A 26306-nucleotide genomic window follows, 5' to 3' on the forward strand; every position below is an offset into this window, starting at 1 on the left:
TCACAGGGTAGACCGATTTTAAATAAATGGGAAAGAAAGGTATGTGTGATTTCAAAACACAGTGAGTGCCATAAAAGAAAAGTGAAAGTGAAAGTGGCTCAGTCGTGTCTGACTCTTAGCAACACCACGGACTGTGTCTGTAGAATTCTCCAGGCCAGAATACTGGAGTGGGTAGCCTTCCCCTTCTCCAGGGGATCTTCCCAACCCAGGAATCGAACCTGGGTCTCCTGCATTGCAGACAGGTTCTTTACCAACTGATCTATCAGGGAAGCCCCACCATAAAAGAATGATAATATTATAAAGGACTGCCTGGGTGTGCTCATTAGGAGATCATTGGTGGCTTTCAAAACTGTAGCCTTGGTGGAATTGAAGAAGTAAGCAAAAGTCAAATCACCATCAAATACCATGTGTTGAGGAATAAATATGAGGGAAGGGTGTAGAAAAAAACAAGATAGGCAACTCTCTAAGAAGCTTGAGCATGACAAATAATTAGAAACAATACAAAAAGAAAATAAAGCCAAGGAAGGTTTATTGGTTTAAGATATGTGAAGAGGAAGCATATTTATAGACTGAAATTGGAAGGACCTAATGGAAAGAAATAGCTATAAATATTTTTAAGTCAGAATGTATTTGATGAAATTGGATAAAATTAATATGAATTATAATTATAATATATTTCAGGTGGATTCAAATGAACTAAAGAGACACTACAGGAATTCTAAAAAATTTCAGGTAGGTAACTTACAACTCCAAAATCCAATATTGTTTTGAGTTTAAGTCCATCCACAAATTTCTACCAAAAAAAACTTCTTCCTTTCAAAACTGCAGCCTGTTTAACAAAGTTTATACAGATGAAGTTGTATTAGGCTGAGTTTCTTCTTCTCAATAATTACACAATATACTTCCATGTATGTGCAAGTATATAATTCAAAATATAGGTCTTTATTAAGCAAAACAAAACAGAGTGGCCATATTTAAATTCTATTAAATATCAATAAAGGAATATGGAGTGTATTTCGTCTTGTCCACAGAGAATTTTAGCCTCCAATTCATGTAGCAAGATGATGTAGAAGTCAACAAAATTGTTTCTACTCCTATTTCATTCTTGTTCATATAACATAAAATACAGTATGAAATAACACAGGGAACTCTGCTTAATATTCTGCAATAACTTAAATGGGAAAAAGAATTTGAAAAAGAGTATACATATACATAGGCTTCCCTGGCGGCTCAGACGGTGAAGAATCTGCCTGCAATGCAGGAGACTTGGGTTCGATCCCTGGGTCAGGAAGATCCCCTGAAGGAAGGAAGGAAATGGCAACCACTCCAGTATTCTTGCCTGGAAAATTCCATAAACAGAGGCTACAGTCCATGGGGTGCCAAAGAGTCAGACACGACTAAGCAACTAACACGTATACATATACATACATACACACACATACATACACATATATACACATATATACACATACATACACATACATACACATACATATACATTGCTGCTGTGGTTCAGTTGCCCAGTCATGTCCAGCTCTTTGTGATCCCATGGATTGCAGCATGCCAGGCTGCATCTCTCGAAGTTTTCCCAAGTTCATGTCCATTGCATCAGTCATGCCATCCAGCGTCTCATCCTCTGATGCCCTCTTCTCCTTCTGCCCTCAATCTTTCCCAGCATCAGGGACTTTTCCAGTGAGTCTGCTGTTTGCATCAGGGGACCAGAAAACTGGAGCTTCAGCTTCAGCATCAGTCCTTCCAATGAATATTCAGGGTTAATTTCCCTTAAGATTGACTGGTTTGATCTCCTTGCAGTCCAAGGGATTCTCAGATGTCTTCTCCAGCACCACAGTTCAAAGGCATCAATTCTTTGGTGCTCTGCATTCTTTACAGTCCAGCTCTCACAACTGTACGTGACCACTGGGAAGACCATAGTCTCGACCATACGAACCTTTGTCAGCAGAGTAACGTCTTTGCTTGTCAATATACAATCTGCATGTATACGTCCATATACATCAGGGTTTCCCTGGTGACTCAGCAGTAAAGAATCTGCCAGCCAATGCAGGAGACATGGGTTTGATCACTGGGTCAGAAAATCCCACGGAGAAGGAAATGGCAACCCGCTCCAGTATTCTCATCTGGAAAATCTCATGGACAGAGGAAGATGACAGGTTACAATCCATGGGGTCACAAAAGAGTCAGACATGACCTAGTGACTAAACAACAACATACATGTATATGTATAATTGAATCATTTTGCTGAACACCTGAAATTCACACAACATTGTTAATCAACTATACTCCACCACAAAATAAAAATTTTTTAAATAAGATCTCTGGAAATTATTCAAATGGCATATAGCAAATAAAAAAGGAAGCAATTATATAGATAACATGGCACCTTCCTTTTTTCAAATAATTATATACTATTATCTTTTCACCCATATGTAGTTTTTTCACCAATAATTTTCTGTTGTTGTTGCCGTTCAGTCACTAAGTTATGTCCAACTCTGCAGCCCCGCGGACTGTGGCACACCAGGCTTATTCACTGTCTCCAGGAACTTGCTCACATTCATGTTCATTGAGCCAGTGATGCTATCTCACCATCTCATTATCTGCTGCCACCTTCTCCTTTTGCCTTCAATCTTTCCCAGCATCAGAGTCTTTTCCAATGAGTTGGCTCCTCGCATCAAGTGGCCAAAATATTGGAGCTTCAGCTTAAGCAACAGTCATTTCAAAGAAAATTCAGTGTTGATTTTCCTTTAGGATGGACTGTTTGATCTCCTTGCATTCTAAGGGACTCTCAAGAGTCCTCTCCAAAACCACAGCTCAAAAGTATCAATTCTTTGGCGCTCAGCCTTCATGGTCCAACTTTCACATCAGTACATGACTACTGGGAAAACCATAGCTCTGACTATATGGACTTTCTTTGGCAAAGTGATGTCTCTGCTTTTTGATACATTGTCTAGATTCATCATAGCTTTCTTTCCAAGAAGCAAGTGTCTTTTAATTTCATGGCTGCTGTCACTGCAGTGATTTTGGAGCCCAAGAAAATAAAATCTGTCACTACTTCCATTCTTTCCCTTTCTACTCACCATGAAGTGATGGGGTCAGATACCACAGTTTGTTTTTTTCAATGTTCAGTTTCAAGCCAGCTTTTTCACTCTCTCATCCTCATCAAGATGCTCTTTTGTTCCTCTACACTTTCTGCCATTAGAGTAGTATCATCTGCATATCTGAAGTTGTTGATATTTCTCCCGCAAACTTGATTCTAACTTGTGATTCATCCACCCTGGAATTTCGCATGGTGGGCTTCCCTGGCGGCTCAGCAGTAAAGAATCCACCTGTAATGCAGGAGATGCAGGTTCAATCCCTGGGTCAGGAAGATCCCCTGGAGAAGAAAATGACAACCCACTCAAGTATTCTTGCCTGGAAAATCCCGTGGGCAGAGGAGCAGGCTATAGTCCATGGGGTCACAAAAGAGTCAGTCACGACTTAGCAACTAAACAAAAACACTGCGTGTAAGTTAAATAAGCAGGGTGACAATATACAGCCTTGTTGTACTCCTTTCCCGGTTTGAACTAGTCATTTGTTCCAAGTCCAGTTCTAACCATTGTTTCTTGACCCGTATACACGTTTTTCAGCAGACTGTAAGGTGGTCTGGTACTCCAATCTCTTTAAGAATTTTCCAGTTTGCTGTGATCCACATAGCCAAAAGCTTTAGCATAGTCAGTGAGGCAGAAGTAGATGTTTTTCTGAAACTCCCTTGCTTTCTCCATGATCCAACAAATGCTGGCAATATGACCTCTGATTCCTCTGCCTCTTCAAGTAATTATTTACAATGTACTTTATTATCTTTTATTGTTTATCCTAACTCTGAGAAATAGGCAGAGAGTTGAGGGTAATCCAAGGTTACTCAATCTGTATGACTGAACTCCAGCTTCCCATTTCAAGGACACTATAGTGGCCTCAAATTTTGTAAAATACACAGATCTAGGCTTAGGTGCCAGATTGTCCCTATTGGCAGTCTATGGTGATTGCAATTTCTTTCAATCTGTTTTCATCTCCAACTAATTTTCTTTGTAAAAATTTCCCACGTACTTAGACATAGTCATAAAAGATCTAAACTACTTTGATAAACTTTACAAAGAGAACTAATATTCTTTGTAAGTGCTACAAAGCTTATTTCAAACTCTTAATCACTTTCTTGAATTTGAATAAATGCAAATTAACTCATATATTTAATTTGGGTTTCTAAATGTAAACTTTCACATTTAATTGAGGTCATTTCTTTTGAATTTCCTTAGCACATCCCACACGTCATGTGTGAAGTGAAAGTCGCTCAGTCGTGTCTGACTCTTTGCAACCCCACGGACTATAGAGTCGATGGAATTCTCCAGGCCAGAATACTGGAGTGGTAGCCTTTCCTTTCTCCAGGGGATCTTCCCAACCCAGGGATAGAACCCAGGCCTCCCGCATTGCAGGAGGACTCTTTACCAGCTGAGCCACCAGGAAAGCCCAAGAATACTGGAGTGGGTAGCCTATCCCTTCTCCAACAGATCTTCCCGACCCAGGAATCGAACGAGGGTCTCCTGCATTGCAGGTGGACATATAATACATGTCTTATGGCATTGTATTATACCTATTTTTGTGCTTGTTTATCCTATCATTAGACTGTTAATTTCTTGTGGACAGAAACAATATCTTAACTCCAACGTTCTTTGCAAAGTTCCTTGTACAGAGTACAGTGTTGGTCATTACTTAACTCAGTTTTCTACAATTCAGTGAGAATAAATCATCTCTATCTACATAAACCCATGCAAATATATTAATATCAAACACAACTTATTAACTGTCTGCATGGAAAAGTCAAATGGGCCTTCCAGCAACTGGGTGTTGAAATAGCCCTAGACAAATCAGCAATTCCATGGTCCTGCTTCCTCATTTATAAGACATTATTATAGTAACTCTCTGTACACCTCTCAACTTGTCATGAGGTCCAGTATCATAGTATAAAATCAATAAGGTTTGATGATATTACGCATTTTTAAGCCAATACTTCTAGTAAATCATTTGTTTATGGTAACCAATCCAGTTGATTCAAACTGAGAGTTCCATTTCTTTTCAATAACACTAGGCTCTGAAATTCTAGTACACAATTAATTGCTTCAACTTTTCATTTCATATGTATGGCCTTACAGAAAATTCTTAACTGCTCTTAATTATCTTAAATAAATGAAATGTTTCTTTAATGTACCCTATTTTTCAAGATAGCAAAGATGAATGAAAATGAACCATTATCTTACTAAAGATTTTTTATTGTTATCATTGAAATCAGGAAAGTATGCAAGTGTGATGCTGTCATTTCACAATTACCAAAGTAATATAAAGCCAGAATAATTTAAATACATCACATGTTTAAAATATGTTTTTAGCTATAATTGTACTTTCAATACCTTCTCCCGTCAGAACTGATAATTAATTGTAAATTGGACCGATTTCTTTCCTCTCATCTCTGTTAGCCTGGACAGTCTCTGACAGATAAGCTCACTGCTGTTTGTTGTTAAGAATATGATCCAAAGGAGAGAGTGGTAGAAAGAACTTTAACATCTGGATGAACCGCCAACAATATAACCAGCCTGAACACCGGAGAACTGGTTAAAACATAAAAATCTATCACTACAATGAATGTCTAATTGTTTCAAATTAAATCAAGAATGAGCTTGAGCTTCAGTCCAAAAACCCCAAATTCAAAATACTATTAAAATATATTCTAACAGTAGCAACCATGCCATCTCTGAAATACATGATACAGCTCAACAAAATTCCAGAAAATGCAATGCCTGAGCTTGGCAAGATCAGATGCATGAAGTTGGAAATGAAATTCATTGGACATAAGATATGAAATAGTGTTCTTATTTTCATGCTGTTGATTTACCTTTCAGTGACACCATGCATATCGAACTGAAAGCAATTTTGTATTAAACAACAAATAATTCACAGTTAACTTTTACATACATTGATATGTCGATTTATGTCCAAAAACTTATGTAATTACATCATAATTATGACTATGTTCTTCCAACAGCTGGATATGGCATCAATAATGCCATTTGATGTTTTCTACCTCTTCTTTGGGTTTAATCCAATATTTAGGACAAATAGGATGCTAAAGGTAAGATAACTATATTTAATTGTCTTCTTCTTATAATAATGGAAATCTTCAAGTAATTTAAAATATCCCAATTGTTTCCAAAACTGTCCTCCATTTTTCTGCCCTCATCAATGCTATGAATTTTAAAAACTGAATGAAGGAAAAAAATCATTATTTCTACTGATAGAAGTTGCTCTTGGTTGTTCTGAGTCTATCTCATAACAAGTATTTTTAAAATAGGAATGCTTTTGTGTTTCCAAATACAGCTATAATTATGAATGAATATTTTATAAATCTATTCTTTTCCACTTGTCACTTTTTTATTACAGAGTCACTGAATGTTTGGAACACTGGGTTTAAAATGAGGGTGTCAGATGAGATGACCGCTAAGCTATCTTACTCATCTAATATTCTATAATTATAGAAAAATGCAAACACTTTTGCATAGCAAAAGTATTTATATACTTAGAGCTCAAATGGCCATCGAGAGGGAAATAGTTAAATCACAGTACATCTATACAGTAGAAGACTTTGTAATGCAAAAATAAAGAGTGAGTTTTCTGTGAACTGGTAGAGAATGACCTCCAAGATAAAACAGCAAAGTTAAGGGAAAAAAGTTAGTTACAAAACAGTTTCTAGAACAATGTTAAGTCTTGCAACAGAAAGAGAATATATTCTATGTTTCTGTATTATGTAAACAGTGGATGACTACCAAAATAAAAAAATCTAATAAAAATGGTTAACTGAGGCTGGAGGGGAAATCAGGATGCATAGGGGCAAGAATGGGGCTTCCTTTCCTAGCGGTAAAGAACCTACCTGCCAATGCAGGAGACTTAAGAGACGCAAATTCAATCCCTGGGTCAGGAAGATCCCCTTGGAAAGGGCACATAAACCCATTCCACTCTTCTTGCGGGCTACAGTCCATGGGGTTGCAAAGATTCGAACAATAGTGAAGTGACTTAGCAGGCAGGCACAGGGGCAGGAATAGGAGAAGAGACTTGGAAGGTATACATTTCCTACTGGTTTTGAACTATATGAAAGAATTACCTATGGATAAAGATTCTAAGATATAAATATTTTATAACTCATAGCTCTGTCAGGTACCTAAAATGAGTCTGAGGAGAGTCAGCATGTGGAATTCTGTAGAAATCTTTAATAATAGCAATAGTAGCTTGCATTCCCAAAGACAGCCTTCTTAAAAGGAACACCATAGATTTTATCAGTTTTGGGCGGTCATCTCTGACACTTTGGGAAGATAAGATGGCATAACCTGGAGACTCAAGTGACTCCTGACAGAGCAGCAACTGCTGTTTGCCGAATCCATACTCGGTGCTTCATGCTTTGTCAAACTTTCATTCATTGTCTCATTTATTCCTTCAAACAAGCTCTTTCTGGAGATGAAAATGAGAATAAGCAGGGTAAAAAAATCTGTCCAGACACGCAGCTGCTGAGTGGCAGTACCTGGAGTCTATCGCATATTTTTGGACTCCAAATTCTTTACTATCATCAGACGAGCAAGTGAACTTCAGGCTGAAAGGCTCTCTTTCCATGTCAATGATTTTTCCACATCAAAAGGGACGTAACTCCATATTCTCACACACTCAAGACTGCTCTGGGAACTTCTGTTTTAACCATGGGGTGTGGGTCTACATTGAGTAGAATTTAACAGTTCCTCACAGCTTGGTGGGCTGGCCATCCGCCATCAAATTTCTAGTGTCGAACAGAGTGAAGTAAGCCAGAAAGATAAAGACCAATACAGTATACTAACGCATATATATGGAATTTAAAATAATGGTAACGATAACCCTATATGTAAAACAGAAAAAGAGACACAGATGTACAGAACAGACTTTTGGACTCTGTGGGAGAAGGCGAGGGTGGGATGTTCTGAGAGAACAACATTGAAACAAGTATACTATCAAGGGTGAAACAGATCACCAGCCCAGGTTGGATGCATGAGACACGTGCTCAGGGCTGGTGCACGGGGAAGACCCAGAGGGATGGGATGGAGAGGGAGGTGGGAGGGGGGATCGGGATGGGGAACACATGTAAATCCATGGCTGATTCATGTCAGTGTATGGCAAAACCACTACAATATTGTAAAGTAATTAGCTCCAACTAATAAAAATAAATGGGAAAAAAAATTTCTAGTGTCGAATGGGCATTTCAGGATCCTACTACTCAGATGACCAACTTGCAGAGAGTCTTGGGTTCCTGTGAATTGGGGAGCTTGGTATGATAATAAAATCTTATAAAATGCTAGCTCGTCACACTCCCACCTTTGTATCCTTATAGTGTCCAAATGCTCACTACCTTTAGTAGATTTTTTAAATGCTGGAAGTCCTGAAAGTCAACTTGAATCTTCTTTTCATAGTCCCACAGTCCAGTCATTTCCACATAAGTGTGTTGTTTTAATGTGCAGTTCTCTAGGGAAAATATCATTTGTCTACCTTCAAAGTATATATGAAAAAACAAATTAAGAATATAAATTTTCTCTACAGTGAACACTTAAGCAAAATTTTAAAATGTGTCTTTGTGCAAGCTTTTATCAAGAGCACAATAAACAAGTTACCACAAATGGAAATTATCTTAATCTGAGTGCTGAATGGATGTTTCCTACTCAGGAATTCTAGAAAAACAAATCATTTGTGCATATTCCTAGTTTAGTGGTCATTGCTATTACACCTACTTTCTAATTCCCAAATGTTCTATTATAGTCATACCTGCATTGGATGAAATTTTGAGCCAAATACTCTTTGAATTTAATAATCTCTCATAGCCCTTCCAATCTGTAAGGTCCTATGAGTCTAAGAATATTATATGATTAAATGCATGAACTCATGTAAGCATGCAACCTCTATTGGAGTCATGTTCTCTGGTGTCCTCATTTTACAGATGAGGAAACTAAAATACAGAAATATTAAGTGACTTTTCCAAGGTCACACAGCTAATAAATGGAAGAGAGGAGACTGGTGTTCAACTCTGGATTTCATGCTCTTGCATTTTCCAGCCTATAAATTAAAAAGAGAAAGTAGGGGCTGAATGTAGGGAGTATCTGCTGAGATAGAAGTGGGTGTAAGCAGAAGAAAACCTTGAGGCAAATAGCAACTGCTGAGATTCATCTAAACTCACTGTACCTTTGAACAATGTCAAGAATAGATAACCAATTCTAATATTTACTGGACTTTAAATTTTGGTGAAATAAATACACATTTAAAGCAACTTGCTTATATGTAATGCCAGTGTTGAGCAACAGGACTTAACACCTGTTTGTGACTTCATTGTATTTTATTATTATTCTCCTATTTTACTTATGTTTTGAGGGGAGGTGTGATTTTTAATTATTGTAAAATAGAATTCCACTATATGCTTTAAAAGGAAAAAAAGAAAGAAATGTTGTTAAGCTTGATTTTCTAAAAGCATTACAAATAAGACATAACTAGAGAATAGAAATGAAAAAAAAGCAAGAAGTTCTTTAAGTCTGGCACTTTGCTAAAATCCACTGCCCAGAGGAAAATACCATTAAACAGACCTTAGTTTTTGTTTAAGACATGAATATAAGTATTTTCAGTAGCAAATAAAGTCTATTTTATATACTTATTTTGAGTAGCAAATAAAGTCTATTTTATATACTTATTTTGAGTAGCAAATAAAGTCTATTTTATATACTTATTTTCAGTAGCAAATAAAGTCTATTTTATATTGTTTTATTTAAATATGAGATGTATTTAAGACTAACACACTTCCGGATTCTTTACTTGTTCCCTACACAGTACACTTCATTTTTTGAGTTTAACCATCACCTAGAGTCTATAATGAACAAGGCATACATCTACAGGTAAAGTATAACTCAGTGTACTTTGGGGCTGGAAGAGAGTGCAATGCTTTGACATTTTAGACAGAATTGGGGAAGAATATGGCCTCCCTCCAAGAGAGTAATGAATAATCTCAGATTTGGGGCTATGTAGAATATTGGGTTGCATTCTAAAACAGATCTGAACATTTCAGAGTGAGATGAAAGTATGAAAATTATATTAGATTTAGAAGAATACCTGACCAAAAAGAGGACATTTTACCTGCTTCCATCGGAACAAGGACAGAGAAATGTGTTCTTTTACAAGTTGACTTTGCATCTCTCTCATGACAATTCATTCCAATCTGAATTTTCATTCATTTGCTATTCTGAACTTAACTTGCCCAGAGACCTCTAGTCAGTCAATTGTAGCATGAAGTCCCACAAGCTTTTTGGAGATATGCAGTGAAATCCGCATGGTGTATGTTATGAGCTCAGACTGGAGAGGTGACCCTGGAGACATGTCTTTCAGGGAACTGACTCATGCCATCTGTGAGAAGAGAAGAGCTTTTTTCCCCCACTCTGTCAGCCCCAGTCAAGACACTGAAGTCAGAAAACACGTGATGGCACCGTCATTTTATACTGTACTAATGAGAGCTAACAGTTCACAAATTTAAAGCAAGGAGATTCAGCAGAGATTTTAAGAAAAAGAAAATGTTAAAACAGGCTGTATTCCAGAAACAGCACGCGCCTCACTTTGCACTTCTTCTCGTTGACAGAGTAATTCGAACAACTGGATACTTGCTGTTTACGCTGCACATTAATGCTTGTTTGTATTATTGGGCTTCAACCTATGAAGGAATTGGAAGTACCAGATGGGTGTACGATGGTGAGGGAAACAAGTGAGTTTTAATTTTTTTTTTTTTTTTTTACTTTTGATCGGAGGATGATTGCTTTACAACATTGAGTTGGTTCTGCTGGTTGAATCAGCCATAAGTATACGTCTAACCGCTCCCTCTTGAACCTACCCCCATCCAGCCTCATCCCAGCCCCAGGTCATCGCAGAGCACCAGGCTGAGCGCCCTTGTTACGCAGCCACCTCCCAGGAGCTAGTAACACCTACTGTACACACAGTAACGTCTGTATTTCAGTACCGCTCTCTCAGTGCGCCCCAACCTCTCCTTCCCTCCTGTGTTCACAGGTCTGTCCTCTGCGTCTGCGTGCAGGGCAAGTTTTCATTTTGAAGGAAACTCTTACTGACTCTTCTTAACTTTCTGTTCCAGTGGAAGTTTTCATAAGCCAGTGTTTTTGAAACTGTAAATCACAATCCATTAATGGACAGTAAAAACTCTTTAGTAAGTCAGTATGTTTTTGAGTGAAAGAGGGTAGTATAGAGGATGACAGAATAGAAAATATCAGTCTGTCATTCTTAGTAGGGGTGTGTGTGTAGGGGTGTGCACGTGTGTGTGTGTGCAAGCACACATGTGTGTGCATGTGTGTGTACGTGTGTGCACGTGTGTACACACTTGTACGTGTGCACCTGTGTGCACACACATGTGTGCAAGTGTGTGTGTGTGTGCATGTGTGTGTGTGTGTATGTGTGCACGCACGTGTGTGTGTGTGTGTGTGTGTGTGTCCTGAGTTGACCTGTAAAATTCATTTATTACTCTGGATCAAGACCAGAGAAGTTGGAAAGCCTCCGCTGTAGATAACCGAGTGGTAAGGTAACTTTTAATAACTCCAGTGCTGATGTTAGTAATGAACCATGTTAATTATTTAGAGGGCATGTGCAATGACTAATTAGTTTACCACCGAAGGGTTTTATGGGTTATGAGTCAGCTATAACCACTAACTCAATTAAACGCTTACAGATCATAAACTAAACGTAGGATAAAGTTTAAACAAGGATCATAAACTAAACTTGATAATTAGACGTGCAAGTACTCCAAGATTAAAAGAGATTATCTGAAAATTTCAGTGCAGTAGAATCACGACTCAATAATGGCAGCTCAGTTATTTAATAGTGAAATTTTTGGTAGATATAAAGGCCTGGCATAAAGCAGATGCCACTGACTTTCTGCTCCAATGAAATGAGTTTGAGCATATTGTAAGGCAATGTCCTTATTGGAAAATAGCGGGTCCCAGCATGACTTTGAAGGGCAGCTCACAGCAGCCTTGGGAAGGAAAGCAATTATAGGAGGGAGGAAGGATACCTCACGGAATTACACACCAGCTAGAGTGAGCAGGATCTGAATGAGGGATTGTAACAACATTTTTTGAACTTTTAGCCAGAACTAATTTTAGAAATTTAAAGTCCTAGGGCCCACTGATTGGGAAACTACATATACACACACACACACAGCAACAGAAGAAAGTTTATAACCAAATCTATAAGTAATTTCCTTTAGAAAATATATATGTATTCAGCTTACTGTAACTGTATAGAAAACTGAGTAAGATACCAACTATATTAAATATTGTATAGAAGTATATAATTCAATATCATCAGATGCATGAGTCTGATTACTGTTTTACTCAAATTAGAAAAATTTCTGCCATCTAGAAAAAAGAGAGCTATTTCTCTCTTCATACCCAGATGCCTCTCTGCAGCATTTCTAGAGAATATGTCTTGCTCCCAGTGCTTAGAATATTAAGTATATAACACACATTCAGTATATGTTAAGTCTTAGAGAAGACAAGAAGGAAGTTTCTTCACTCTCTCTTCCTTCTCACCTTCTTTAAATACCTAACATATACTGAGTGTATGAAAGAGAGAGAGAGGAAAGAAAAAAGGAAGGGGTGATTAAATTTGTATTATTATAATAAGAAGAAAGAAACCTCGGCTTCAATCCATAAGAAGCTAAAGCTAAAGTGTGCTAATATTTTAGACATCTAATTCCAGCTATACTGTAGACCAGATATTCAAAGTGCCCTCTCACTAAAATACAAGACAACCTACTTGAAATGTTTGTTGTATTAGTTATTGTAATTACGTGTTATGAGACACATTTCTATATAAACTATATTACAACAATTCCCAATGATTGCTAAATTGTTTAGAAAGTAAAAGGAATCTCCAAAGTCTAAAAGAAAATTGTATGTACCGAAGCTGTAGTTGAGTGGTAAGATTATCACTAAAGGACAGAAATAGAGAGGATAACTTCTTAATCAGTAGAAGAAAAAAAAAATGGTGAGATGCTACAACAATTTAAAATATATCAGTAAGCAGAATAAGTTAGTATGGACTAAATTCACCAGCTGAAAGAGATTACCAAATTATATCAGTCAAAATAGACTTCAAAACAAAAACTATTGCAGGGAAAAATTAAGCCACCATATAATGGTAATAGTTTCGATTCACCATCAGTATTTCCCAGTTCTAAATGTGTAATGCACCTAATGCAAAATAGTTACGATGAGTCAAAGAAACTTGCAGAGCAAAAATTACTAGAAGGAAGAGAAACTGACAAATATACCATCAAAGTCTGAGACATCAACACACAACTATTAACTGATCAAGCACCAAAGACAGTAAAGATAAAAGATTTGAGAACCTCACTAATAAGCTTGACTCAGCAGATGTAAATAGAACCTTGTACCCAAGAGTTAGAAGCTATTCATCCTTTTACAAAAATTTTTATTGTTATAGTTGTGTACAATATTATATAAGTTATAGAAGTACAATACAGTGAGTCATAATTTTTAAAAGTTGTGCTCCATTTATAGTTATTGTAAAATATTGATATATGCCCCACATTGTATGATATATTCTTATAGCTTATTTTATACATAATAGTTTGTACCTCTCAATTCCTTGTCCCCATATTTCCCCTCCTTCCCTCCTTCACACCACTGGTAACCCCTAGTTTGCTCTCTATATCTGTGAGTCTGCTGCTTTTTTGTTATATGCACTAGTTTGTTGTATTTTTTTCGATTCCTCATATAAGTGATATCATACAATATTTGTCTTTGACCTATTTCACTTAGTATAATACCTTCCAAGTCCATCCACGTTGCTGCAAATGGCAGGATTTCATTCTCTGTCATAGCTGGGTGGTATTCCATTGTGTCTGTATGGAGAAGATGTGTCCATCTTCTTTAACCGGCCATCTGTTAATGGACACTTAGGTTGCTTCCATATCTTGACAATTGTAAACAACACTGCTATGAACATTGGGGTGCATTTCAGATTCATGGATTTTTTGGATATATGCCCAGGAATGGAATTGCTGGATCATATGATAGTTCTGTCTTCAGTTTTTTTGAGAAACCTCCATATTATTTTTCCACAGCAGCTATACCAATTCACACTACTACCAATGGTATACAAGGGTTCCCTTTTCTCCACATCCTTGCCAATGTTTGTTATTTTTGTTCTTTTTGATGATAGAGATTCTAAGAGGTATGAGGTGATATCTCATTGTGATTTTTATTTACATTTCCTTGATGGTTAGCAATATTGAGCATCTTTTCATGTGTCTATAGGCCATCTGCATTTTCTCTTTGGAAAAACAAGCCACTCATTCTTCTTAATCATTCATGATAGATTACAAAAAAGTGACATTTTCTAACCCAAAGAGCAAGTTTCGACACATTTTTCAGCACTGCTATCAAACAGCCTGCATTCTCTGCTCCTTTAGACAGGAGGGTTCTCACACAAAACCAAGCTCTAATAATCCTCTTGAAAGTGAAAGTGAAAGTCGCTCACTCCTGTCTGATTCTTTGCAGCCCCATGAACTATACAGTCCACAGAATTCTCCAGACCAGAATCCTGGAGTGGGTAGCCTTTCCCTTCTCCAGGGGATCTTCCCAACCCAGGGATCAAACCCAGGTCTCCCGCACTGCAGGTGGATTCTTTACCAGCTGAACCACCAAGGAAGCCCAATAATCCTCTTAGCAAGTGTCAGGGACACATCCTTACAAAGAAAATGCCTTTAAAAGTAGCAAATGTGTGTGTGCTGTTTTATTTATATGTGTGTGTGCGTGTGTGTGTGTGTATGAATAATTCGTTCTTGTTATTGTTTAGTCGCCTAGTCGCATCCGACTCGTTACAACCCCGGTAGTCTGCAGCATGCCAGGCCTCCCTGTCCCTCGCCATCTCCCAGAGTTTACCCAGGGGCTAAGACTCTGCACTCCAATGCAGGGGGCCTGGATTTGATCCACAGTAGGGAAACTAGATCCCACATCCCCCGACTGAGACTTGGCACAAGCAAATAAAATGATAATAAATAATTTGTAAATGGCAGTTGTCAATACTCTTACATTTCCCACAGTTTTAAAGTAGCACCTGCCTCTTCTCTTACTTCATATTGCTCTTTGACCTCAAAAGTGTAAAGTCTTCTTTTAGTTAATCCTTGTGATGGCTCCTGATGACATGTAATTTGGAGGTTGCTTATGAGATCACCGGACTTGTGAACCTTGTCCTAGGTAGAATTATGCAGCAACTGTAGGGTATGAGTGAAGCTCTGTGAACGTTTAAAATAAGAGGCATTTATTACTATTCTATTAATCTTTATCAAAGTAACACTGTCTGTTCGTGCCAGTAGAAGACAAGAGGTTATTTTCATTTATACTAAGTACATGGCATCCTTCATCTGACTGTGAAATATGACAAAGCAGAAAAGGGCTCACTTAGCTCAAAATCAAAACATAAATTGTTGCTGTCCCTAAGTCATGCCCAACTCTGTGACCACATAGACTGCAGCACGCAGGCTTCCCGTGTCCTTCACTGTCTCCTGGAGTTTGCTTGGAGTGATGTTATCCAAGCCCCTCATCCTCTGTCTGCCCCTTCTTCTCCTGCCTTCAGTCTTTCCCAGCATAGGGGTCTTTTCCAATGAGTTGGCACTTCACATCAGGTGGCCAAAGTATTGGAGCTTTAGCATCAGTCCTTCCAATAAATATTCAGGATTGATTTTTTTTAGGGTTGCCTGGTTTGATCTCCTTGCTGTCTAAGGGATTCTAAAGAATCTTCTCCAACACTGCAGTTTGAAAGCTTCAGTTCTTCAGTGCTCAGCCTTCTTTGTGGTCCAGCCCTCACATCTGTACATGAGTACTGGAAAAACCATAGCTTTAATTGTAAGGACCTTTGTCAGCAAAATGATATCTCTGCTTTTCAAGGTGCTGTCAAGATTTGTCATAGCTATCCTTCCAAGGAGCAAGTATGTTTTAATTTCATGCTGCAGTCACCATCCACAGTGATTTTGGAGCCCAAGAAAATAAAATTTGTCACCATTTCCACTTTTTTCCTTTTCATTTACCATGAGGTGATGGGACCAGACACCAGGATCTCTAAGCCAGTTTTTTCTCTCTCCTCTTTCATCCTCATCAAGAGATTCTTTAGCTCCTCTTCATTTTCTCCCATTAGAGTAGTGTCATCTGCATATCTGAGGTTGTTGATATTTCTCCCGGCAATCTTGATTCCAGCTTGTGATTCCTCCAATGTAGTATTTCACATGATGTACTCTGCATACAGGGTAAACAAGCAGGGGGCACAAAATGCAGCCTTGACTTACTCCTTTCTCAATTTTGAGCCACTCTGTTGTTCCATGTCCACTTCTAACTGCTCTTATCTGCATGCAGATTCCTCAGCAAACCTGTAAGGTGATCTGATACTCCCATCTCTTTAAGAATTTTCCACAATTTTCTGTGATCCACACAGTCAAAGCCTTTAATATCATCAATAAAGCGGAAGTAGATGTTTTTCTGGAATTCCCTTGCTTTCTCTATGATCAAATGAATGTTGGCAATTTGATCTCTAGTTCCTCTATCTTTTCTAAACTCAGCTTGTACACCTAGAAGTTCTCAGTTTATGTACTGCTGAAGCCTAGTTTGAAAGATTTTGAGCATTATCTTGCTAGCGTGTGGAATGAACACAATTATACAGTAGTTTGAACATTCTTTGGCACGTCCCTTCTTTGGGATTAGAATGAAAACTGACCTTTTATAGTCCAATGACCACTGCTGAGTTTTCCAAATTTGCTTGCATATTTGAGGGCAGTACTTTAACAACATCATCTTTTAGAATTTTAAATAGTTCAGCTGGAATTCCATCACCTTCACTAGCTTTGTTCATAGTAATACTTCCTAAGGCCCACTTGACTCTACACTCCAGGATATCTGGCTCTAGGTGAGTGACCACACCATCATGGTTATCCAGGACATTAAGACCTTTTTTGTATAGTTCTGTGTATTCTTGCCACCTCTTATTAATCTCTTCTGCTTCTGTTAGGGCCTTGCTGTTTCTGCCCTTTATCATGCCCATTCTTGCATGGAATGTTCCCTAGATATCTCCAGTCTTCTTGAAGAAATCTCTAGTCCTTCCCATTCTACTGTTTTCCTCTATTTCTTTGCACTGTTAATTTGAGAAGGCTTTCTTATCTCTCTTTGCTATTTTCTGGAACTCTGCATTCAGTTGGGTATATCTTGCCTTTTGCTTCTTTTCTTTTCTCATCTATTTGTAAAGCCTCCTCAGACAACTTCTGAGGGCTTCTATGGTGGCTTAGAGGGTAAAGTGTCCACCAGCAATGCGGGAGACCCAGGTTCAATCCCTGAGTTGGGAAGATCCCCTGGAGAAGGAAATGGCAACTCACTCCAGTATTCTTGCCTGGAGAATCCCATGGAGGGAGGAGCCTAGGAGGCTGCAGTCCATGGGGTCACAAAGAGTTGGTCACGACTGAGCAACTTCACTTTCCTTTCCTTTTCCTCAGACAACTACTCGGCTCTTGCATTTCTTTTTCTTGGGGTTGGTTTTGATCACTGCCTCCTGTACTGTTATGAACCTCTGTCCATAGTTCTTCAGACAGGCTGTCTACCAGATCTAATCCCTTAAATCTATTCATCATCTCCACTGTATAATCATAAGAAATTTGATTTAGGCCATACCTAAATGGCCTAGTGGCTTCCCCTATTTTCTTCAATATAAGCCTGAATTTTGCAATAAGGCATTCATGATCTGAGCCACAGTCTACTCCCAGTCTTGTTTTTGCTGACTGTATAGAGCTTCTCCATCTTTGGCTGCAAAGAATATAATCAATCTGATTTTTGTATTGACCACTTGGTGATGTCTGTGTGTAGTCATCTCATGTGTTGTTGGAAGAGGGTGTTTGCTATAATCAATGTGTTCTCTTGGTAAAACTGTTAGCTTTTGCCCTGCTTCATTTTGTACCCCAGGGCCAAACTTGCCTGTTACTCCAGGTATTTCTTGACTTCCTACTTTTGCATTTCAATCCTCTGTGATGAAAAGGACATCTTTCTTTGGTGTTAGGTCTGGTTGGTCTACATAAAATCAGTCAACTTCAGCTTCTTTGGCATTTGTGGTATGGGCAGAGACTTGGACTACAGTGATGTTGAATTGTTTGCCTTGGAAATGAGCCAGCATCTTTCTGTCATTTTTGAGGTTGTGCCCAAGTACTGCATTTTTGGATTCTTGTTGACTATGAGGGCTACTCCATTTCTTCTAAGGGATTCTTGCCCACAGTAGTAGATATCATGGTCATCTGAATTAAATTTGCCCACTCCTATCCACTTTAGTTCACTGATTCTTAAGATGTCAGTGTTCACTCTTGTCATCTCTTGTTTGACCATGTCCTTGACCTTGCTTCATGGACCTAACATTTCAGGTTCTTATGCAATGCTCTTTACAGCATCAGATTTTACTTTCACCACAAGACACATCCACAACTGAACATCATTTCAACCTTGGCTCAGCTGTTTCATTTTTTCTGGAGCTATTAGTGATTTCCCTCCACTCTTCCTCCATAGCACATTGGACACCTTCCAATCTGGGGGCTCATCTTCTGGTGTCATGTCTTTCTGCCTTTTCATACTGTCCATGGGGTTCTCCAGGCAAGAACAGTAGAGTGGTTTTCCATTCTTTCCTCCAGTTATTTGGTATCCAGAAATGTGACCAGTCTCCCTTTATCCATATAAACTTCAATTTATTTATTTTCTGATACAAATTTCCCAATGTGCACAAACCTCTTAACAAATCCCTAGCCTCAATCCCCGACACATAAATCATCAAATGAATGAGTAAAAGAGCAAGCAAGTTTGTCATGGGAATCATAACTCTAGATGGGGTGAAGAAGGAGTAGGAATGTCCATACTTTAGTGCTCAGGAAATTTAGGATAACTTACTCCCTTCACTATGTACACGAGGAAGATGAGACAAGAGTAAATGAAGTTATTAAGTCAGGGTCCCCTAGATACTTCAGTTCAGACACTAGCAGGAAAAGAAAGAATGGTCTTTACACTAGACATTTAGACTCCCTTAAGATTCATCAAAGCCACTCCAGAACACCAGATCAGCAGACCAGAAGGGAGATGAAAGGCAGCTGGTGGCATGACAAGGAGGAGTCTGCACTGGGATTACACAGGTGTAGTCACGGATACAACCTTCCCATGTTCTTCAGTCTCGGGTTTGCATGACCTTTCACTTATTCTTTCACAGCATTTAACAAATATTATTAAGCTCCTATTTGTCATACCTGTTTTTGAGGCGTTTATCTTCTAATGAGACTAGACTCCTAATGTTCTCCTCCAGATTCAGAGTCTTCAGTGATAAATGTACAGAAACCTGGAACTGGAACTAAGATAGGTTGAGGTAGTTAAAAGGCCCACTCATAAAGTATTGAATTGGGTACTTTTAAAAGTTGCATGTCCCACTACACAGCCACCACATTGGCTGAAATTTTTTAAAACTTCATATTCTTGGGTTAAACATATAAAGCAACTGGAAATCTCATGCACTGTTGGAGGGATAGAATCTGACAGTTTGTTTTATAACTAAATATAGCACCAACCTTAAAAACAAAAATCCCAACCCTAAATATTTGCCCAAGAGAACTGAAAATATACGTCTATGAAAGAACTTATGTAAGTATATTCATAGAATGTCTATTCATGAGAACCAAAAACTTGAAACAGTCTAGGTGTTCATCCACAGGAAGATGGATAAACATACTGTGCTGTAGTGTTGCAAGGGATATTGCTCAGCAATAAAAATAAATAAACACACAAAAACCCAGTTAAATCTCAAAAACATTATTCTCAGTGAAAGACATCTTACACAACCATGTATACATGTGTGATTTCATTTGTGTGAAATTCTAAAGCAGGCAAAGCTCATTGGAAACAATAGCTGCCCCTGGGGGCAGGGATTGACTGGGGAAAAGGAATGAGGAAACTCTCTGGAGTGATGGAAATGTTCTCTGTCTTGATGGGTTTCTGAGTTACAGAGGGGTATGGATTTCTCAGAATTCATCAAATAGTGTCAAATGGTATACTTAAGATTTGTGCTTTCAATGTATGTTCAAATTTTTTAAATAACTACACCAGTATGGAACTATAGTAATACATATATATACATACATATGTATTCTGAAGTACTGTATTTCATATACTGAAGTACTGCAAATTACTTTGAAATGCATCCAAAAATAAGATGGGTTGATGGATGGAAAGTGGAGAAACATGTGACAAAGAAGGTAAAGTAAAATGCTCACAATATTAATAGAATCTGTGTTGTGAATACATGGGTGTTCAATGTGAAATTCTTTCAGTTTTTTCTGCTTGTCTGAAGTCATTTCAGTTCAGTTCAGTTCAGTCGCTCAGTCGTGTCTGACTCTTTGTGACACCATGAACCTCAGCAGACCAGGCCTCCCTGTCCATCACCAACTCCCGGAGTTTACTCAAACTCATGTCCATTGAGTCGGTGATGCCATGCAACCATCTCATCCTCTGTCTTGCCCTTCTCCTCCTGCCCTCAATCTTTTCTAGCATCAGGGTCTTTTCAAATGAGTCAGCTCTTCGCATCTGGTGGCCAAAGTATTGGAGTTTCAGCTTCAACCTCAGTCCTTCCAATGAACACCCAGGACTGATCTCCTTTAGGATGGACTGGTTGGATCTCCTTGCAGTCCAAGGGACTCTCAAGAGTCTTCTCCAACACCACAGTTCAAAAGCAACAATTCCTCGGCACTCAGCTTTCTTTATAGTCCAACTCTCACATCCATACATGACTACCGGAAGAACCATAGCCTTGATTAGACAGAACTTTGTTGGCAAAGTAATGTCTCTGCTTTTTAATATGCTGTCTAGGTTGGTCATAACTTTTCTTCCAAGGAGTAAGCATCTTTTAATTTCATGGCTTCAGTCACCATCTGCAGTGATTTTGGAGCCCAAAAATATAAAGTTAGCTGCTGTTTCCACTGTTTCCCTATCTATTTGCCATGAAGTGATGGGACCAGATGCCATGATCTTAGTTTTCTGAATGCTGAGCTTTAAGCCAATTTTTTTCACTCTCCTCTTTCACTTTCATCAAAAGGCTCTTTAGTTCTTCTTCACTTTCTGCCATAAGGGTGGTGTCATCTGCATATCTGAGGTTATTGATATTTCTCCCTGCAATCTTGATTCCAGCTTGTGCTTCTTCTAGCCCAGCATTTCTCATGATGTACTCTACATATAAGTTAAACAAGCAGGGTGACAATATACAGCCTTGACATACTCCTTTTCCTATTGGGAACCAGTCTGTTGTTCCATGTCCAGTTCTAACTGTTGCTTCCTGACCTGCATACAGGTTTCTCAAGAGGCAGGTCAGGTGGTCTGGTATTCCCATCTCTTTCAGAATTTTCCACAGTTTATTGTGATCCACACAGTCAAAGGCTTTGGCATAGTCAATAAAGCAGAAGTAGATGTTTTTCTGGAACTCTCTTGCTTTTTCGATGACCCAGCAGATGCTGATAATTTGATCTCTGATTCCTCTGCCTTTTCTAAAACCAGCTTGAACATCTGGAAATTCACAGTTCACATATTGCTGAAGCCTGGCTTGGAGAATTTTAAGCATTACTTTACTAGCGTATGAGATGAGTGCAATTGTGCAGTAGTTTGAGTATTCTTTGGCATTGCTTTTCTTTAGAATTGGAAAGAAAACAGACCTTTTCCAGTCCTGTGGCCACTGCTGAGTTTTCCAAATTTGTTGGCATATTGAATGCAGCACTTTCACAACATCATCTTTCAGGATTTGAAATAGCTCAACTGGAATTCCATCACCTCCAGTAGCTTTGTTCATAGTGATGCTTCCTAAGGCCCACTTGACTTCACATCCCAGGATGTCTGGCTCTAGATGAGTGATCATACCATCATGATTATCTGGGTCAGGAAGATCTTTTTTGTACAGTTATTCTCTGTATTCTTGCCACCTCTTCTTAATATCTTCTGCTTCTGTTAGGTCCCTACCATTTCTGTCCTTTATTGAGCCCATCTTTGCATGAAATGTTCTCTTGGTATCTCTGATTTTCTTGAAGAGATCTCTAGTCTTTCCCATTCTATTGTTTTCTTCTATTTCTTTGCATTGATCGCTGAGGAAGGCTTTCTTATCTCTCCTTGCTATTCTTTGGAACTCTGCATTCAACTGGGTATATCTTTCCTTTTCTCCTTTGCTTTTCACTTCCCTTCTTTTCACAGCTCTTTGTAAGACCTCCTCAGACAGCCATTTTGCTTTTTTGCATTTCTTTTTCTTGGAGATGGTCTTGATTCCTGTCTCCTGTACAATGTCACAAACCTCCATCCATAGTTCATCAGGCACTCTGTCTATCAGATCTGGTCCCTTAAACCTATTTCTCACTTCCACTGTATAATCGTAAGGGAGTTGATTTAGGTCATACCTGAATGGTCTAGTGGTTTTCTCCACTTTCTTCAATTTCAGTCTGTATTTGCCAATAAGGAGTTCATGATCCAAGCCACAGTCAGCTCCTGGTCTTGTTTTTGCCGACTGTATAGAGCTTCTCCATATTTGGCTGCAAAGAATATAATCAATCTGATTTCAGTGTTGACCATCTGGGGATGTCCATGTGTAGAGTCTTCTCTTGTGTTGTTGGAAGAGGGTGTTTGCTATGACCAGTGCAGTCTCTTGGCAAAACTCTATTAGCCTTTGCCCTGCTTCATTCTGTACTGTAAGGTCAAACTTCCCTGTTACTCCAGGTGTTTCTTGCCTTCCTACTTTTGCATTCCAGTCCCATATAATGAAAAGGACATCTTTTTTGGGTGTTAGTTCTAAAAGGTCTTGTAGGTCTTCATAGAACCATTCAACTTCAGCTTCTTCAGAGTTACGGGTCAGGGCATAGACTTGGATTACCGTGATATTGAATGGTTTGCCATGGAAACGAACTGAGATCATTCTGTCATTTTTGAGATTGCATCCAAGTACTGCATTCCGAACTCTTTTGTTGACTATGATGGCTACTCCATTTCTTCTAAGGGATTCCTGCCCACAGTAGTAGATATAATGGTCATCTGAGTTAAATTCACCCATTCCAGTCCATCTTAGTTCACTGATTCCTAGAATGTCAGTATTCACTCTTGTCATCTCCTGTTTGACCACTTCCAATTTGCCCTGATTCATGGACCTAACATTCCAGGTTCCTATGCAATATTGCTCTTTACAGCATCAAACCCTGCTTCCATCACCAGTCCCATTCACAACTGGGTGCTGTTTTTGCTTTGGCTCCATCCCTTCATTCTTTCTGGAGTTATTTCTCCACTGATCTCCAGTAGCATATTGGGCAACTACCTACCTGGGGAGCTCATCTTCAGTGTCCTACCTTTTGGCCTTTTCATACTGTTCATGCAGTTTTGAAAGCAAGAATACTGAAGTGGTTTGCCATTCCCTTCTGAAGTAGACCACATTCTGTCAGACCTCTCCACCATCTTGGGTGACCCCACACGGCATGGCTTAGTTTCATTGAGTTAGACAAGGCTGTGGTCCGTGTGATCAGATTGGCTAGTTGTCTGTGATTGTAGTTTCAGTCTGTCTGACCTCTGATCCCCTCTCTCAGTGCCTACCATCTTACTTGGGTTTCTCTTACCTTGGACGTGGGGTCTCTCTTCACGGCGGCTCCAGCAAAGTGCAGCCGCTGCTCCTTACGTCAGATGCAGGGTAGCTCCTCAAAATATTGGGGGGAAGTTTCATGTTGCATTTGTTTCACAGAGGAAGAAGCTCTATTTTCATACAAAATTATTTTTTATGGTTTTATGTCAAATTCTGCCTTAGTGCTTTAACTTGAGGATATATATATATATATATATATATATATATATATATATATATATAGCCTATAAGATAGCTCATGTATTAAATCAGCCAGACAGAATCTCCTTGAAAAGATCTATCTGCCCAGAGTGTAAATATTAGAGGTGGACACACTTGACTAATTAAGCTAATCCTGGAAGATCGATATGATGCCATCTAATTAAATTACATTCTTACCATTGGTTGTGCATGCCTGGATATAAGACATGACTGAGAAAAGAATTCCAAGGTAAACCACAGAGCATCAGGGCAGAAAACTTCCAATTAACACAGCAGACTTTTTCATTGTGAAAAAAATTGTTCAAGGCTGACCCTTCAGATTTGGAAAATCAATGCCTAAGTTTTACACTTGTTATTGTCTAACATTTGTAAATAAGAAAATAAGAGAAAGCAATTCCTGTTTTTGTTCCTCTCAATACTAGAGGGACTTTGTAGGGCATAGTAATCCCAACAGTTGGAGCTGGCCATGTAGGGAGAGAATATGGTCCGTGTCCCACTCATGGGTTGTACTGGGGTCAATAAATTTCCTTAATTCAGAGACCCACAGGTCCAGGACTTGTGATCACTCTAAGTCAGGTAATGGGAAATTATAAACTGGAGTTGAAAATTAAGATGCAATTCATAAAATTAATTCCATACTTCTTCAAGGTGGTTCTCTTTGACGTCCAGGTCACTACAGTGTCTATAAGTCCAAGGAAGCTTGTTAGAAAAGATGATGCAGACTAGTGATACTTTTATTCTCTTGGCACAGTGGTTTCAGATCCTACCAAAGACTCAATTATTTGTCCGTTCCTTTATCTACCAGATAAAACAAACAAAAGGACTCATGTCCTTCAAAAGGTATTGAATTTCAAAACAAGTGATTTCTCTCTAGATCTGTTTTTATCTGAATACTGACTTTAACTGTAATTTGATTCTTTCTTTGTAAACCTCAACTTCTTACTATTTGAAGATCTGAAAATTATAACCTATTCTCACACACACACACACAAAAGGCCATCCTTGTTCAAAGACAAATGCACGTTTACTTAAAGTGCAAACGTTTATATGGCACACCCAGAGAAGAAATAAAAGAATGACTAGGGCAGGATTCTATAAAAGTGCTGCTTTTCTGTGTTTACTCTGGAAACTAAGATAGCTGGCTGGAACCCACTAAATCTGAATGCCTCTCTGCAACAATATCTGAAAATGGCCTCTATATAGAGGGCATTTTTCTTCAAGGATTCAGTGGAAATATCTGATCCAGACCATGTTATCAGAGCTATATGGAATATACCAAATAGGCACCTAAGTATGTGGGCTTCCCAGGGGGCTCAGTAGTAAAAAATCCACCTGCCAGCAGGAGACATGGGTTCAATCCCTGGGTCGGGAAGATCCCCTGGAGAAGGAAATGGCAACCTACTCTAATATTCCTGCCGGGGAAATCCCATAGACAGAGGCGTCTGGCTGGCTACAGTCCACAGGGTTGCAGAGAATCAGACACAACTTAATGACTAAACAACAGCAACCAGTATCTAATTATGGACCAAAATTATATATACAACGGGTTGTAATACTAATTTCTATTCCCACCTCACTCGGGACTCCATGAAACCCTTAGCCACATATAGCCAAGTGAATCTCACATGTTCTGTCCTCATCTTTATCATATTCTTTTTTGTTGCCCTGGTCCCAGATTTTCTTCCCATCTGGGCTATAATGATCTGTCTCTCCATTTGCAATTGCTAGAGTTTAGTACAGAATCTTTATAAAGTATATTTCTGAGCATACTTGATTTTCTTCAATACTAAATTTCTAGATAAATTAGCTATTATACTCAAGAATAATTTCCCTTTTAAGATAGAACTCGGTTCTCTGTCTCTGTCATGGTTTATATATTCAATCACATAGTCAGATATGGGTAGAAAAGAGAGAGGGGGTATATAGCTACCTGCTCTGTCTTCCATCAGTAAAAAACAGCTGGTTCTAAACTATAAAGGGCTTTCCTATCTCCATAAACCCCCTTGATGTCTATGATATGCCTCACTGATCACTATGAGGTAGTTCACATGTACCCTCACATTCTTCGCTACTCCGCTCAGTGAAAGGTAAATTCAAATATCCCTCCCCTTGAATCTGGCTGGTCTTAGAGACTTGCTTGGCAAATGTATGTGGCAAGAGATTTAGACATTGTAGGGCTTCTGAGTTACAAGAAGCCTTACAGCTACTGCCTGAGCTTCTACCACTTGGGGGTAGGCCAGCCAGGCAAGAAGTCCATCTACGCTAAGACGTCCATGCTG

The 26306-nt window shown here is 38.8% G+C and overlaps 1 protein-coding gene across 1 annotated transcript in view; it reads left to right on the forward strand.

Annotated features, from left to right (window-relative positions):
* The window catches only part of CNGB3 (cyclic nucleotide gated channel subunit beta 3), a 181905-nt gene that overhangs the window by 92670 nt on the left and 62929 nt on the right, over nt 1-26306 (forward strand). The window contains exons 7-10 of the mRNA XM_061122877.1: nt 682-732; nt 6086-6172; nt 9925-9989; nt 10724-10846. Of these exons, the coding sequence (XP_060978860.1) occupies nt 682-732; nt 6086-6172; nt 9925-9989; nt 10724-10846 (326 nt within the window). The remainder of the gene's footprint in view (nt 1-681; nt 733-6085; nt 6173-9924; nt 9990-10723; nt 10847-26306) is intronic.

The sequence above is a fragment of the Dama dama genome, chromosome 21 (assembly GCF_033118175.1).
Source record: "Dama dama isolate Ldn47 chromosome 21, ASM3311817v1, whole genome shotgun sequence".
Classification (NCBI taxonomy): domain Eukaryota; kingdom Metazoa; phylum Chordata; class Mammalia; order Artiodactyla; family Cervidae; genus Dama; species Dama dama.